Consider the following 14,966-nt stretch of genomic DNA (forward strand, 5'->3'; position numbering starts at 1 on the left):
CCACATCCTTCCACCGATTCCTGTTTTGGTAAGTCTAGTCAGGGCCAGGTCCTGTTGCTTGCGACCAAAGGATGCTGGCCCATGGATAGAGCCACCTACAGACTGTGTGTCAAAAGAAGGGCGGGGGTGGGATTGTCGCAGATTGAAGACTGGCCACCTTGCTTGCTCCCTGACCTTTCCCAATGTGTTCACAGCCCTTACCATGGGGATGGTGCCAAGGCAGGCTCTTTAGAGAGGCTGACAGATCTCAGCTACATCTCACCTTCTCAGCCATGTCACATTTTTGGGTGCCATGTCTAGTAACTTTTGAGGAACACGCTTTGGGGAAGGCTATCACTCCTGAAAGTGAAGTTGGGACTTCACCTCATGCTCTCCATTTCCACCTCGGTTCAGCCGCCCACACCAACCGCCACACTCCAGCACACGGAGTCCTTCGTGAAACCTCTGCGAGCTGTACTAGGTGTGCTGGACTTTGCGCCAGCAGAGGCTCGTCCTGCCCGCTACACGGACTTGCCATACTGCACTGTCATCATTTGTCTGGATTCCGTAGTAGCTGTGCACCCCTTGAGGGCAGAGTATGAATCAGGGTACAGCACAGTGCTTTGCACTAAATGTTTGTAGAATAAACCAAACACTATACGTAATACGTGAAGCCAGAGAATATTGTAGGTAAAGACCACGTGAACCAAGCCCTTTTACAAAAGAAGACAGTGAACCAGTAAGGAGGTACATACCACCTCACCAAAAAAACAGTAACAGCTCAGACTCTGAAAGATAAGGTAACTTACCAGAGGTTATTCACAGCTGCAGGTCCGGGCCCAGAGTCCGGCCCACTGAAATCCAGAACAGTTTTCGCTGCACCAGTGTGAAACCATCCCATTCTTCCCCCATCGACATAACCCAGCTGCACAAGGAACACATCCGAGTCTTTGCAATGCTGTTCTCACGTTCTTCCCCATACAAATCACTCAGTCCCATCCACTGTCAGCCGAGACCTCAGGGCAAAGTTTATTTGAAGGAATTAAGTAACCTGCAACACTCTCCCCACTCCAAAATCTGCCCTCTACCTCTCAACCAAGGGGCCGTGTGGGTGGGGATAGAAAGGGAGGTGAGTGGTCCCACTGTGCCTGCAGAAGGCTGTCTCCGCCCTGAGTCCCCGTGACCAAGGCCACTTGTTCAGAGCAGTGGTGCTACCTTGACAGCATTTTAGGTCCGTGGCCATCTCCTGAGTTCACTGGTCACATGCCAGTTACTGTGCTCAATACATGAGTGATCAGTGGGGTCAAAGGTAGACAGGAGGCACAGGCTGTGGAAGGAATACTCTCTATTACAGGGGTTCCTAGGGGTGACACATGGAATGCTCAACTTTAAAGTGCTCAACTACAACATAAACATAAAGGTGCTGGAAAGGTGTCTACTGGTGAGAAAGCAAGTTACACCCTGAGGGGCTTCTGGAAAGACATAAGTACATAAACAGAATTCTGGGGCCGGCCCGGTGGCTTAGGCGGTTACAGCTCCACGCTCCTAACTCCGAAGGCTGCTAGTTCGATTCCCACATGGGCCAGTGGGCTCTCAACCACAAGGTTGCCAGTTCAATTCCTCGAGTCCCGCAAGGGATGGTGGGCAGTGCCCCCTGCAACTAGGATTGAACAGGGCACCTTGAGCTGAGCTGCCACTGAGCTCCCAGACGGCTCAGTTGGTTGGAGTGCGTCCTCTCAACCACAAGGTTGCCAGTTCGATTCCTTGACTCCCGCAAGGGATTGTGGGCTGTGCCCCCTGCAACAAACAACGGCAACTGGACCTGGAGCTGAGCTGCGCCCTCCACAACTAAGACTGAAAAGACAACAACTTGAAGCTGAACAGCACCCTCCACAACTAAGACTGAAAGGACAACTTGACTTGGAAAAAAGCCCTGGAACTACACAGTTCCCCAATAAAGTCCGGTAAAAAAAAAAAAAAAGAATTTTGTTCACATTTCCACTATGATGAGGGAAAGGAAACTTAGAGCTTAGTCTCTGAATTACTAAAGCTCTGAATCAAACATACTCCTAAGTGGAGACCAGCCCCTTTATCTCCTCATGGAGACTGAATGAAACATTTATCATTTTGTCTTCTTGTTCTAACTTTTCTCTCTTCAGATAAACGTCTAATGTACAATCTGGTTGCACAGATTGTGCAACTTTCCTGTATGAAAAGAAGGTCTATTATGGGCAAGTGACCAATTTACATATGGCCTGTAAACCACTTTGCTAAGGGTGATTAGTCAAAACCTGGAGTGGGATGAAAAATCTGAGTTTCCAAATCTGCCAGGTTGAGGCCCACAACCAAGAACGAGAGCCCATAGTGTATCTGTCCTTTCGGCATGATTACGAGATGCAGGACTGGGGTGTCATGGTAGTGAGGGGTAAGTATCAGCAGCAGCAGTACCTCTTGTCCTGGAAGGTAGTGTATGGACTCAGTGGTCACTTGTAAGTCCAGTGAGCAGTGGCCCAGCCCTGGCCCTTGCATAGGTCCTGGTGGCGAAGGAAACAGGCATGGACTCGGAACCGACGACCACAGTGGGGACAGGCATGCAGGGCTCCAGCGTGGGTCTTCATATGCTCTGTCAGGTGGTGCTTCAGCTTGAAGCGCTTGTTGCAGATGCCACAGCCAAAGGGCCGAAGGCTGAAGGTCAGCATGATGTGCCGGTCACGCTTTGGCTTCACTGCAAACCGCTTTCCACACAAGCAACCAAAGCGTTTTCCATCTTCAGGGGGTGCCCCGCCTAGCTTCACAGGCCCATGCACAGCCTGCCCTGCACCCCCAGGTCCCCCACCCCCTGACAGGATCTCATTCCCATGAAGATCCACGGGTTTCCAGGATGGACCTCCTTCCCCAGATGCTGCCCCTGCTCCTGAGGGAAGCAAGAACCCCAGCTCTCTAGTCCCTTCAGTGTCCCCTCCAGGAACCACTTTGGTCTCCTCCTTTACTCCTCCAGACTGAGCCCCACCTCCTGATAGCTCCTCCTTAGGCTCAAAAGGTTCCTGCTTAACGTAGAAGATTTTGGGGTGCAGTGTGGTTAGAGGGGCAGGAGGTTCAGCTGGTGCAGTCCCATCCTCCGGAAGCCTACAGGGAGCCGCGGACATGGGCAGTGGGTGGGACCCATGCGTGCGGGGAATCCACGACACTCTGGGAGGCTGAGGAGTCTGAGAGAGTGTCGCTGAGCCCTGGTCTTCATCATCTTCTTCCTCCTCCTCCTCCTCCTCCTCCTCCACCTGAATCTGTAGCACCTCTCCCAGTTCACTCCCCTCCCCTCCAAAGGGGCTCTCGGTAGAAGCAGAAGACTGCACTGGAGTCTGGAAAGAGGAAGAGTGAATGCACCAACCTCCCGTAGAGGAGGTGGTGGAAAGAAGTGTGTGACAAGGGGTGGCTCCGCGGGCTGACATTGCTCCACCTGAGGTGTCTAGTTCTCTCAGGATCTCTGAGCACTGATCTACTACTTGCCACATCTGGAGGCCACTGGCCACAAGGAGGTGGGCAGGGAGCGCATCCAGCGGCAGGCGGAGGCGCCCAGAATAAATGAGCTGGAGCAGCCCCTCGAAGGCGTCAGCTTCAATGATGCTGGGCAGAGTGAGCCGCGGCGCGTCCCCCAGAAGAAGTTTGTCATGGAAGTACGGGGAGGCAGCAGCCAGCACCGCTTTGTGAGCCCTGAGCTCCCGGCCCTGCACCAGGAGCGACACGTCACAGAACTTGCCCTCTAGCCGGTGCCGGTTCAGGGCTTCCAGCAGCAATGAGCTATGCTGAGGGAAGTCTATCTGGATGGTCCGGGGCGCTGGGTTGCAGATCGGGGACGGGGGCACCGGAGGCAGAGGCGTCGAGGTCTCCATGGCCTCCTGGGAAGGAGAGAGGTCTCAGGACCGAGAACAGGTGAGGGGCGTGGAAGACCCCACGCGCGATAAAAGCTGCGAGGCAAGGAGACGGGGGTCACATCGGAGAGAGGGACCACATCGCCTCAGCCCGCACCCGCCTCCCCGCCCCCATTTTCAGTGCCGGTTTCTGCAGCTCGGCCCCGCGCACATGCCCACCGACAAAACACAACAACCAAACACCAACCAGGGGTCTCACTCGCAGCGCGCGCGGAACAAGAGGCGGAGGACCTTCAGCCACGAGCCTGCCTGACCCCGCCGCCCCGCACGGCTCCTGCCGCCGCTCCGTTTCCCGCGCGGGGCCCACAGGGCGCGGCTCCCGGGCAGACGCGGCTCCGGAGCCCGCGTGCGCCGCCGCGCCGTCCTCGTGCTTCCCGCCGCCACGCCCCCGCCGGGACACGCCGCGCGGCCGGTCAGCGACTCCACCACCACCCGCCGCCGCCGGAAGCCGCCTCCTCCCGGGACGCCGACGCCGGATGCGGAGGGCGGGCTCGGAGCAGCCAATCGGAGGCGCGCGGGCCTCGTGTTGATTGGTTGCGCGGCGAGAAGCGATGCTCGGCTCACGGCGGCCGCGCTGCGGGGGGCCCAGCGTCCCGCCTCGGGAAGCACTGAGCGCAGGAGGGGGACTAGTGAGCCGCCTCGGTGCCCAGCCCGGGCCGACAGGGCGAGATTAAGTGGGCACCTGCTGTGTGCGCTGCGCATTGGCCACAGCTCCCTGCGCGGTACGTGTTGCCCTCCTGTTTTCTTGGGGGGACGAGGGTGCGGTGCTGGGCTGCCTGCGGGGTCTCAGCTCCGGCTCCCCACATAAGAACGCAGGACATGGTGAGGCCAGAAAGGAACACCCACGGAGCCGTAGGTAGGAGAGTCATACCACTATATTCTCGCTGGAGGCTGGGTTGGAGACACTGGTAGCAGGAGCCACACGCAACCCACCATCCACTTCTCTCTGCCAACCAAACTCACTTGCTAGCTGCAATCTGCTCTTGCCAGCCCAGCCACCATCTTCTTGCTAGCCCCCATTTTCTGCTAGCGTAGCCAGGGCAGTTAGTGGCCAATGGCTCACTGGTGACAGCTGACGGCCAACTAGCCACAGCTGATGGCCGTCTGATCACAGTTGATGGCCATTTACTACCCGAGCCAGCACCTTTCTATTGTGAGGCTGAGAGCCTGGAAACTGCACTCCTGGCTCTGTCCCCACAGGGGGATAACCAAGGCTGGCAAGTGGTGGGTCTGGCATTGAAACCCAATTTGCCAAGGAACCATGTTCTTTCCTCCATTCCGCACAGGAGCATTTCAACCAGCAATTAAACCTTATTTCTAGGTATTTTTTCCCCAAAAAAGATGTATGTAGATATATACTTGGAATCTTTTATCAGATTCTTGGCTTCTTTACTCCTTGGGGTTAGGTGGGACAGAGGGGAGGGGAGAGCTCCCCTGGGCCAGTGCAAAACCCTGTTACAAAACAGACAGCAGGTCCAAAATGGAGTCACTTGTGCCAAGCCCATGTCTGCAAACTAAGAATCAATACTTAACCTAATTGCAGTTTTACCCTGTCCCCCGAATGTAACCTTTAGGTCAGGGGTGTCCAAACTTTTTCAACGTTTTTCACCAAGGGCCATATGCAGTAAAATACACAAACAGCCGGGCCACTCACTCGAGGTGAAGTACGTATTGCCTCACCTGGTTTATTTAAGTAAACTAAGTATGTTTTTGGAATTTGCTGTGCGCCAATTAACAATGGATTGCGAGCCGTGGCTGCAGTTTGGACACCCCCTGCTTTAGGTAGTCAACCTGGAATTACCTGCAGCTCTATAATGAGGACCCCTTCTGTGCGACCTTGCCTCTTTGCTAATTCTGTTTTCCACTCCTTTCCACCTTTAAAAACCTTTCCTTTTCTGTAGCTGAGCTGAGATCCTTCCTATTCGCTAGATGGGATGCTGCCCAATTCATGAATCAGTGAATAAAGCCAATTAGATCTTTAAATTTACTCAGTCGAGTTTTGTTTTTTAACACCCCTGCTCTAAAACAGAGTAAATCTCACTAGGTGGGAGAGTGGTATTCTAGGAGCATACTACGGCATCATGCAGGGGTAGTTTCTCCTAGGCTGTAAGCCCCCTCCCAAAAAAGCAGATCCGATCACTGTGCTGGTCCTGGAGGCCCCAGCCTAGGAAAATCAGCATAGTGATAAAAGAACAATCTCCGTTTATTAAACATGATTTTTCTGTTTCACCACACACTCCAGAAAAAAAGGAAATGGGGCTGGGAGTGGAGAAAAAGGGACAGTGGTGGGGTAGAGAAGGCTGGGACTGGGGCTGGGTGGGGAGGGAGAACGAGAAAACAAAATAAAACAGGTAGGAAGAGCATCTCCCTACCCTTAGGGTGGTGGGTGGGGAGGGTAGCATGGGGGGAGGGGGCCAGGAAGCTCTGTACAGAGGGGTTGCCCCCAGCCCACACACACACACCCCGGATATGTACAGTACAAACCCCAGATAATTACAACAGCCAAAGAAGAGAGGAGGAGGAAAGGGGGTCCAGGGTTGGGTCTGAAGTTGGGAAAGCAAGGAAAGGGCACAGGGATAAAATTTCACATATTTACAACTTTTATATAAGTATAAATTTGGCCCCGGCTGGGTGTACGTGTATAGGGGAAGGGGACTGAAGGGGAAGTGTCCATACAAAAGAAAGAAGGACGGAGTCTGCGAAGTCTCAATACCAAACGCAAGAAGGGATGAGGGGGCAAGGCTGGGTAGGGGACAGCAGTCAGGGAAGAGGCGGTGTCAAGGAGGGGTTTCTCCCCTCCCATGACCTACCCACCCCAAACCCCATCCATCCTACCTCCCCTATCCCGCCAGAGAGCTATGTACAGAGAAACACCGAAAAAATTGTGGAGCTGGCGGGAAGGAGGGAAGTGGAGGGAGATTGGGGTGGGGGGAGGATGAAAGGGTGGCCCAGCCCTGTCCTACCTCCCCCTGGGGGACAGAGTCATGGAAGGGGGCCCCCCAACACCCCTCCTCCAACACAGGTCCCCCACCCTGGGGGAGAGAGACATGGCTTTTCCTAGAGTAAGTTCCCTCCTCCCCCTGGGAGTAGAGACCAAGAAGGGGGGGGCAGGGGGCTGCGTGTGCCAGGGTAGGGCAGACCAGCTAGTCTGTCCTCCGCAACATACACACCCTCCTAAACCCTAACCCCTCACCCTAACCTCAATTCCACCCCACCCAACATACTGGGGGAGGGGCGGGCATAAGCCCCCTCACCCCGCTCTGGGACCAGCCAAGAGCAGATCAGGTGTGGGAAGAAGGGGACACAACTCCCCTTCCCCCCTTGCCGCCCCCTCCCTGCCCCTGTGGCCCCTCCACCCCATCTGGGTTCTGGGTGGGGAGGGAGTAAATTTAAGAGTGGTAGGAGGAGAAGGAGTTTGTGCGTGCTGAGCCCCCCCAGACGCTCCTGAGAAATCAAGGGGTAATAGGGCCCCCTCACCTGGGGTCCCCTCCCCATAACAAGGGGGACAGGGGAGGCCAAAATGGGGCGGTGGAGGGGAGTTAGATTGTCAGCTCTGGTTACTGCTAAAAAATCACCCTGAAGTTGAAAGTTTGGAGGTGCCACACCCCCAGGGTGGGGGCTAGGGTCTGTCCCCCAGTGCTCAGGGGAACGATGAGGCAGAGGACGGGGATAGCACCCCGGAGTGAAGGGGTCTGTGTCGGGTAGGTGGTGTCCTGGGGCAAGGGTCCTTGGTGGGTGACAGGGGGCAGCACCCCAACAGGAAGGAAAAAGGGGCAGCTAAGGGTCCCCACTCTCCCTCCTGGGAATGGTGCAGTGAGGGGGGGAGACTGGTGCCCCCCAAGGAGGCCTTCAGGGAGCAACCCCGCTGTCCCTCGGCGAAGTCCAGTCCTGTTGGTTGGTGCTGTTCAGGTGGGGGGCATGGTCAGGAAGAAGGTCTGTGATGCTGGGTGGCTAGTGGTCCGCGGTGTTTCGGAACTCGCCGTTCTCGGTGATCTGCAGCCGGGGTGGGGGGGGTGGGGCTGGGGGGGCCAGGCCGTTCCAAGGTGGGGCCAGCGTCACACGCGGGTTTGTTGGACCCAAGGGGGGAAGCTGCCTCTCCTGCAAGACACCAAAGAGGAGAGCGCGGACTTATTGAGACGCTTCGAGGGGGCCTGGGTGCCAGCCCTCTCGTAGTGGCCTCCCCCTTAGCCAGCCCGCTCCAGATGCCAGGTCCCACCTCTTCCCCCAGGACAACCCCAACCTCCCTCCTATTTTGTTTCTCACCTGCAGTAGATGTTACATCTTCTGGGCTCAGGGAGAAGAGAATCTTACCCCCGACTCCTAACAGGGGCCTTGACCCCAGGGAATCACACCAGGAAACCAGTTCACACCAGGAAACCTCCCCACCCCCAGCCACCTAACCCTGTATCTTCTCCTGCCGCCCAGCCTCCAGCCTCCGTCTCTGGGAGCTCCCTCCCTGCCCACCCCCAGTCAGAGGTGGGAACTTTGTGTTGAGGGAACAAAGGGGAGGCAGTACAGCAAAACCTCATTAATCCAAACCCCCATGGATTTGGAATTTTTTCATAATTTGAACAAAAACTGGGCTTGAGTTTTCCTTTATCTCTGAAGAAAGGGTGTGCTAAGCAAATTAATGATGGAAATGTGTCTGTAGGAGGAATATTTAACCTATACCAGAAAACAGACTTTTCAATCCTATCTATTCATTAACGCATGCTCCCTGAGGGCCTCGAGTGGAAAAGTCTTATTCAGTGAAGTTTACTTACTGTATATATTTTGAAGACATGCATTTCATTAAATAGACAGTCATTCAGTTTTGTCACTTATTCAGAGTGGCCATCTTCTCAAATATAACATTCCAAATTAGAGAGGTTTAACTGTACTGGGGGGAAAGGAAGGGGATTCAGGGAAGTGACGTGGGAAGGGACAAATACTGTGGGAGGGCTGCCTCTCTCGCGCTAACCAGAACCACTGGGAGCTTCTGCAGAGGCTCAGCAGGCCTCAATCTCTACATCCCCAGGAAGCAAAAGCGCTTCATTCCTCTCCACCCCCACATTCCTTTCAATCCCTCTCCCTGGGCTCCCACTTAAAGGGTGAGGGGTACCAGACCCTACTCCCACCCCTGGTCCTATTGTATCACCCTGCCCCCCCTGTTCCCCCACCAGCTCCTGGACCAACTCCTGGCTCCTGCCCTCAGGCTCCAGCTTCTGTTCCTCTGCTGGGAGAGAAGGAAGCCATCTGTACTATACTTCTGGTTGCTCACTTGGTTTAAAATAAAGGCACAAAATTAATTTTTAAATTAATGGCTGGGTTGCAGAGGGACCAACACCTGAAAGTGGTTTAGCAAAAGTTTCCAAATTATTTCCTGGGCCACAGGGCACTTAGGCCCGGCAACCTAGTTATGTCTGACCGTTCTCTAAGGGATACGAAAACATCCCAAGCAGAGGCTCCCAGATCAGCTCTCCTTTCCAAATCACAGCGCTCCCCTCTGGAAAGTCCCCGAAACCGCAGCCCAAAGCAAAGCTGCCTTCTTAGCTTGCTAAGCATCTCCCACAGTTCCGACAAGTGAGCGAGAGGGAAGTACGCATCGTGGGGGATCCTGGGTATGGCGCGAGAGCAGATGTAGGAGGCCCCAGATTCCCCTCCCTCTACTTGTCTGCTGGCGACAGCACACAGGCATGCCCCCTACACCCCCATGCACCCAAATTTAGAAAGTAGATAAGTTAGGGTGCCATCCTTCATTCTACAAGAGTTCACTGCAGGAGTCCTTTACATGGTGAGCTTCCCTGGCGCCTCTCAGCACCTGTCTACAGATCACCAACAACTTTGACAGAGAGGCTGGGCAGGCAGAGAGTTAAAATTACAGTGTGAGAGCCACTGCCTACGACAGATCAATCTCACAGGAGATAAAGCACTTCAGAAATGGCAGTGGCTGACCAGTGTCCACTTACTAGCTTTTTAGGTAGGATTGTGTGTCCAGCAAGGCCACTGGGTGGCGGGAGTGGGGGAGTGAGTGGCATTAGCCACCCTGGGATGTGAGCTCAGACAGGAAGAATAGAGGGTATTTAACATGCTGTTCCTGGCATCTCTGCTTGGGAGGCAACCTGGCTACTGAGCCCATGATCTTATCTAGGAAGACGCCCACCCCTTCCAGCTCCCACACCACAAGGGCCAGTCCACATGCTAACACCTGTCCTGGCTCCACTCGCCCTGCCTATTGTCCTCATATCTGAACAGCGTTCTTTCCAGGCCCCCCAGAGCCTTCCTGAGTTAACTAGCCCCTCTTAATTCCCACCCAAAGAGACCAAACCGGAGCCCCAGATGCTTTCTACCTCGCAGATGTAAGGAGGAGGAAGAGAGAGAAGCAGGTGAGAGGTGGAAGAAAGGAGAGGTAGAGAAACAAGGTTAGGGAAGGAAGATGAAAGCCCCACCTACCTGCTGCAGTCAGCACAGCCCCTCTAGCCAGGGTCCCCCAACCCATCTTCACACCCCACCCCTTAACAAGCCCCAACCCCAACATCCCCACCCCCAAGGACGCTCTGGTGAAATGGGGGGTGACAGACATACACCGGAAAGGAAGAGGACCGAGAGTCAGGAGGAGGCGGCGGGTGGGTTTTGCAGGAAGGGAGTGTGCTGGGGAATGTGCTGGGCTGTCGGGGTAGACACCTGGTGCCAGTACCCTGAACCGTCTGGGAGGCAGCAGGAAGTACTCTCTGGACAGCGCCTTGGGAGATGGGTCTACACAGGAGTTGTCAGGAGGGCAGCGCCTGTGGAGGTTCTGGGCTGTGAGGGCAGCAGTGATGGGGGAGAGGCTGTGGAGAATCGGAGGGGAGTGGGCTTCACGACCAACCTGCAGTGGTCCGGAGTCACCTCCCCCTGTGTCCTCCGCCCGTGGTCAAAGCGGAACCAGGAGAATTACCTGATGAGGAGCTGCAGGGGGAGAGAGTGGGGTCATGGGGTCAGGAGCCTTGGTGTTGGTGGTAGGGAAGCCTGGCGGTCAGAGCAGAAGGAGGCGCGTGGGGGGGAAAGAGCAGAATTGGGGGAGAACAAGGGTGAGGATGCAGGAGGGAGGTCCTAACAGCTGGCTGGTGAGAAAAGAGTGGGCAGCAGGGAGCTAGGATGCTAGTCAGGTGTGAGGAACAGAGGGGCAGAGGCCACAGGAAGTTGGACTTAAACACTGAAGGAAAGGAGAGCTCATTGGGTGGGAGGCTTTAAGATCTGAAGAGTCAGGAAGACTATGCAGGGGCTGCCCAGGAGTCAGGAAAAGTGGGGAGCCAAGAGAACAGACGAGATGGGGACCCCAAGTCCCCAGGGCACCATCCAGAGCCTGGGGAAATGAGAACTCATACTGCCCTGTGCTCTAGTCTAGCAAAATGCAGCCTCTAGCCCTCGTGGCCAAGAAGGGCTCAGGGGAAGCTGAACTCCCTGACTGACGGGCAGGCACAGAAGGGGCCAGGGTTCCAGGAACCGTGGCGGGGGTGGGGGGGGTGGGGGGGTGGAGAGATCCTGTGACACAGACAGAATCAGGAAAGACAGGGTGGGAAGGCACAGGGGATGGGGCTGACACTGCCAGGAGTGACACAGGCACAGACGATGGGATGAAGATGGGGTCACTGAGGGCTGCTGGGAGCAGCCAGCGGACAAACGGAAGACCATGGGAGAGACAGACAGTGATGGGGCTGGGGTGGCTGGTGCAGTGAGTGCACGAAGGACAGTGGGATGGATGGGGATGGGACACGGAGAAGATAAATGACATTGTAATTTCCACCTGAGCGTCGAGCAGCCTCTTCTTGGGTTCGGGTAGCGGCTCAGCCATGGTGGGGTGGTCCCGGCGCAGCTCCTCCTCCACCAGCATCAGCCTGAAGGGACGGGCTTCAGTGGGGTTAGTGGCGGGCACTAACCTGCCCTTGGAACTCCGGACCCCAGGAACTCCCACAGCTCTCGGGAAAAGCCTAGGGCATCCTCCCCTGCCCTCAGAATCCCTCCTCCATGCGTTATTCACCTTCCTGTCAGGGACCCTCACGTGACCTGCTAAGGACAGCTTTCTGAGCCTCGCAGACCTCTACCACCCATATACCCCGGCCCTCCAGCTTCCCATTCAGGACAGAGCCCTCTCAGATCCTGTGCGGCTGGAGGCCTGGCTTCTACGTCCCCCATTCCACTCCCACGGAGCCTAGGCCATCTCCAGTGCAGCCCCGGGGATGTCCCTCGCCCAAGGGGTCTCTACAATTACTATTATCTCAGTATCTCTACCTGTGGTAGATTCTCAAGGTGATTTCTCATAAAGGATACCCATTAGAGCAGTGGTTTTCAAAAAAAGTTTCAAGTCAAGCCTTTTAATTAATCTTACTCAAAAATACATTCAGAATGGATCAAAATAGAGCTGGCTCCAGTTGGAGGGGGGCCCGGGGTACTACTGCCCAGTTCTCAGGATAACTGAGTCCCCTCCTTTGGAGCCCAGCGCTCCGCAGAACCGCTGAGAACGTGCACAGCTTTATAAGACAAGGGCATTCCTTTTCTAACGGCACACCTTGCCAAGGCTGGAGAGGGAGGGATGGGCAGCGGTGCTCTGCCCAGGGCTCCCTGCTTAGGTGTGGGGTGAACATCCGGGGTTGGGCTGAGAAGAACCAATGGGGAATCCCAGCTAGGCCGGGCCCAGACACACAGTAACGGTTGGACAGTAACAGGCACATTTTCCAAGGGCTTCAAAAGGCCCTCTATGAGGAAAGGTCAGGGTTTCGTAAAGGGACATTTAATGCACTAAGCAAGAGGTTCTCCCCTTCTGGTGATGGGTGAGTGGGTGGTGCCCCGGAAGTAGGGGGTGGGCTTTCCCCAGGGGCTGGAGGGGGCACTCGCTACTTGTCCTCCACCTCAGCCCTTCCTTGCTGCCCTCCCCAGGCCACCCCTCACCTGCCAATGATGCTCTTGATCTGCGAGTCCTTCTCCACCTGCTGCTGCCTTAGCCTCTTCTCACTCTGCTCCAGTCGGGCCTGATACTGCATGAGGATCTTGCTGGTCTGTTCTTCCTGGGACAGCAGCCTCCGCTCATACTCTTCCAGCTTCCGGTTGGACATGTGCAGCCGCTCCTTCAGGGAGTGGATCTCCTCCTCGTACTCCTTCACCTGCCCGCCGGGCACAGGACCCCGCACTGTGAGGGCCACCCTGCCCTGATGCCACCACCTCCATCCCTGCCTGCCAAGCACAGCCACTGCTGGGTGAGGGCCATTCCCAAGGCTGCCTCCACCCCTGTCCCCGCCTGTTGATCACACAGACAAACCCACTGTTCCAAGGCCCTTCCATGGACCTCCCTCAACATGGAGGAAGTCCAGACTCCCACGCCCTGAGAGGTATATATATACCTGTCCTCACACGTGCACCTGGATACATGAAGACCACACAGGAACCTAGACAGACTCACAGACACATCTTGAATGGCCGTACCCAGAAAGTAAAGCTAAGGTGACTCCTCAGCCCCAAACCAGGCCACAGAGCATACGGAGACCAGGAAGGAGACATTGGCTAGGGAGAGGAAAGGCTCCATCCTGGGGACAGGGATCTGGGCCTCAGGTGAGTCCATGCTCAGAATCTACAAATACCTCTTGATAATCACCCTGGGCTTGTGGGGCTGGAAGGCTCAGAAAAGTCATTTCATCTGCCTTCCTTGCTCGGAAGTCTGGAGCTCTGCTGTCCAATACAGCAGCCGCTTGCTACATGGGGCTATTTAAGACCTAAGTAGAACTAAGAGTTCAGTTCCCCAGTTGTGACCAATGGCTACCATACTGGACAGTGGAGATTACAGAACATCCCCATCATGCAGACACTTCTACTGGACAGGACTAGTCTAGAGCCTTTTCAACAAAGATTCCTCATCTGAACCATAAAACAGAAAAATGATTGGAGGCTATCCTCTCGTTCTCCGAAGAGGGTGCACACATAACCAAGCCCACACTAGAGGCAAAGGAGAGATGCTACTTCATTGCCTACGATGGCTAACTCAGGGCATTAGGGCTTAATTCTCTCATGGAACTTTCTGGACCAAGTCCATCTAAATCAGTCCCAATATTTTCCTATGCTTAAAGACCACTTCCCCCCAAGAATTCTCTCTCTGCTCCCCAAGTTGGAGCCATGCATTGGCTACACATACCCTAGTCCTGCAGCTACCCTCTCCTTCAGGGTCCTTAGAGCAGTGGCTTCCCCAGGAGCGCTCTGCTATCTGTGCACCCCCCGAGCTCCTGCTGTCCTTTGCTCTGAGGTGAGTCTGGATGGTCTTTCCACACAGGGGCCGATACACACCACTTTCCACACCAGCCCTGTCACCTATGCCCATGCGGCAGTGACCCGGTAAACCAAATATCGCTTGTAGTACAACTGCAACCCCTCTGCCCCCGGCCAATTTATCAGCTCACACTGCTAGTAAAGTAACTTTCCTTTTCCTGAGCAGTCATAGGAGCCAGGGTTTCTGTTCTCCCTGGGGAAGGACGTGGAGCTAAGCCTAATATAGAACATGTTTGTCCCCAGTCTATGATGTGTATAACCCACAAAATAGCACTAGAATTGGATTTTCAGTGGACTGATTGTATGTGGTCTGCCCTAATAGACTGAAGGCTTCCCAAGGGACAGGATCAGGTCTGTGTCTCTTCTTCCCACCGTAACTTCCTAACTCGATTGCCCTCAGCAATGACAAGAGGCCTCCCCTGTGTGTAAAGGAAGGACAGGGGCTTGGGGCTGGTCGGGCCGGCGTACCCTGTCCAGCCGGCTCTCATCCATCGATTTAGAGTATTCCTTGAGCTTGTACTCTTCCCGCTCGATGTGGGCACTCTCGATGTCAGCCGACAAGTGAGGCATATTGGAGACCCAGGCCACCGTCCGCTCAGAGGCTGGCATGGTGGGATTCAGTGTGGATGGCGTCTGAGAATGCTGGGACAGGGCGAGGTGGGAGCAAATAAAGAAAGGTGGGAGAAGGCAGGGTGCATTTAGAGCGAGAGCACTGCCAGGCGGTGAGTCCCAATCCTGTCCCCTGCTCTAGCTCTGATCACCCTGTGAATGCTATGCACTTCAGTATTT

The 14,966-nt window shown here is 55.2% G+C and overlaps 2 protein-coding genes across 26 annotated transcripts in view; both read right to left on the bottom strand.

Annotated features, from left to right (window-relative positions):
* ZBTB9 (zinc finger and BTB domain containing 9) overlaps window positions 1–4,324 on the bottom strand; it is a 56,257-nt gene extending 51,933 nt beyond the window's left edge. The window contains exons 1-2 of one of the 3 annotated variants that reach the window (XM_081035301.1): window positions 4,093–4,198; window positions 2,428–3,941 (exon numbers count right to left, since the gene is read on the bottom strand). In XM_081035301.1, coding sequence (XP_080891427.1) covers window positions 2,463–3,866 — 1,404 coding nt within the window. In that variant the 5' untranslated portion in view covers window positions 3,867–3,941; window positions 4,093–4,198 and the 3' untranslated portion in view covers window positions 2,428–2,462. Of the gene's footprint in view, window positions 1–984; window positions 3,942–4,092 lie in introns of those variants that run through there. The other 2 variants (XM_081035302.1, XM_081035300.1) reach the window with 2 other exon arrangements.
* Window positions 4,325–6,090: 1,766 nt separating this feature from the next.
* Window positions 6,091–14,966, bottom strand: part of SYNGAP1 (synaptic Ras GTPase activating protein 1) — a 30,879-nt gene continuing 22,003 nt past the window's right edge. For 5 of the 23 annotated variants that reach the window (XM_081030983.1, XM_081030996.1, XM_081030993.1 and 2 more), the window contains 4 exons: window positions 14,646–14,819; window positions 12,813–13,024; window positions 11,671–11,761; window positions 6,091–8,003 (listed from right to left, as the gene is read on the bottom strand). In XM_081030983.1, the coding sequence (XP_080887109.1) occupies window positions 7,857–8,003; window positions 11,671–11,761; window positions 12,813–13,024; window positions 14,646–14,819 (624 nt within the window). In that variant the 3' untranslated portion in view covers window positions 6,091–7,856. Of the gene's footprint in view, window positions 8,004–8,668; window positions 8,785–10,434; window positions 10,833–11,670; window positions 11,775–12,812; window positions 13,025–14,645; window positions 14,820–14,966 lie in introns of those variants that run through there. The other 18 variants (XR_013992117.1, XR_013992118.1, XR_013992119.1 and 15 more) reach the window with 18 other exon arrangements.

Source organism: Rhinolophus hipposideros (genome assembly GCF_964194185.1).
Source record: "Rhinolophus hipposideros genome assembly, chromosome: 3".
In the NCBI taxonomy this organism is placed as follows: domain Eukaryota; kingdom Metazoa; phylum Chordata; class Mammalia; order Chiroptera; family Rhinolophidae; genus Rhinolophus; species Rhinolophus hipposideros.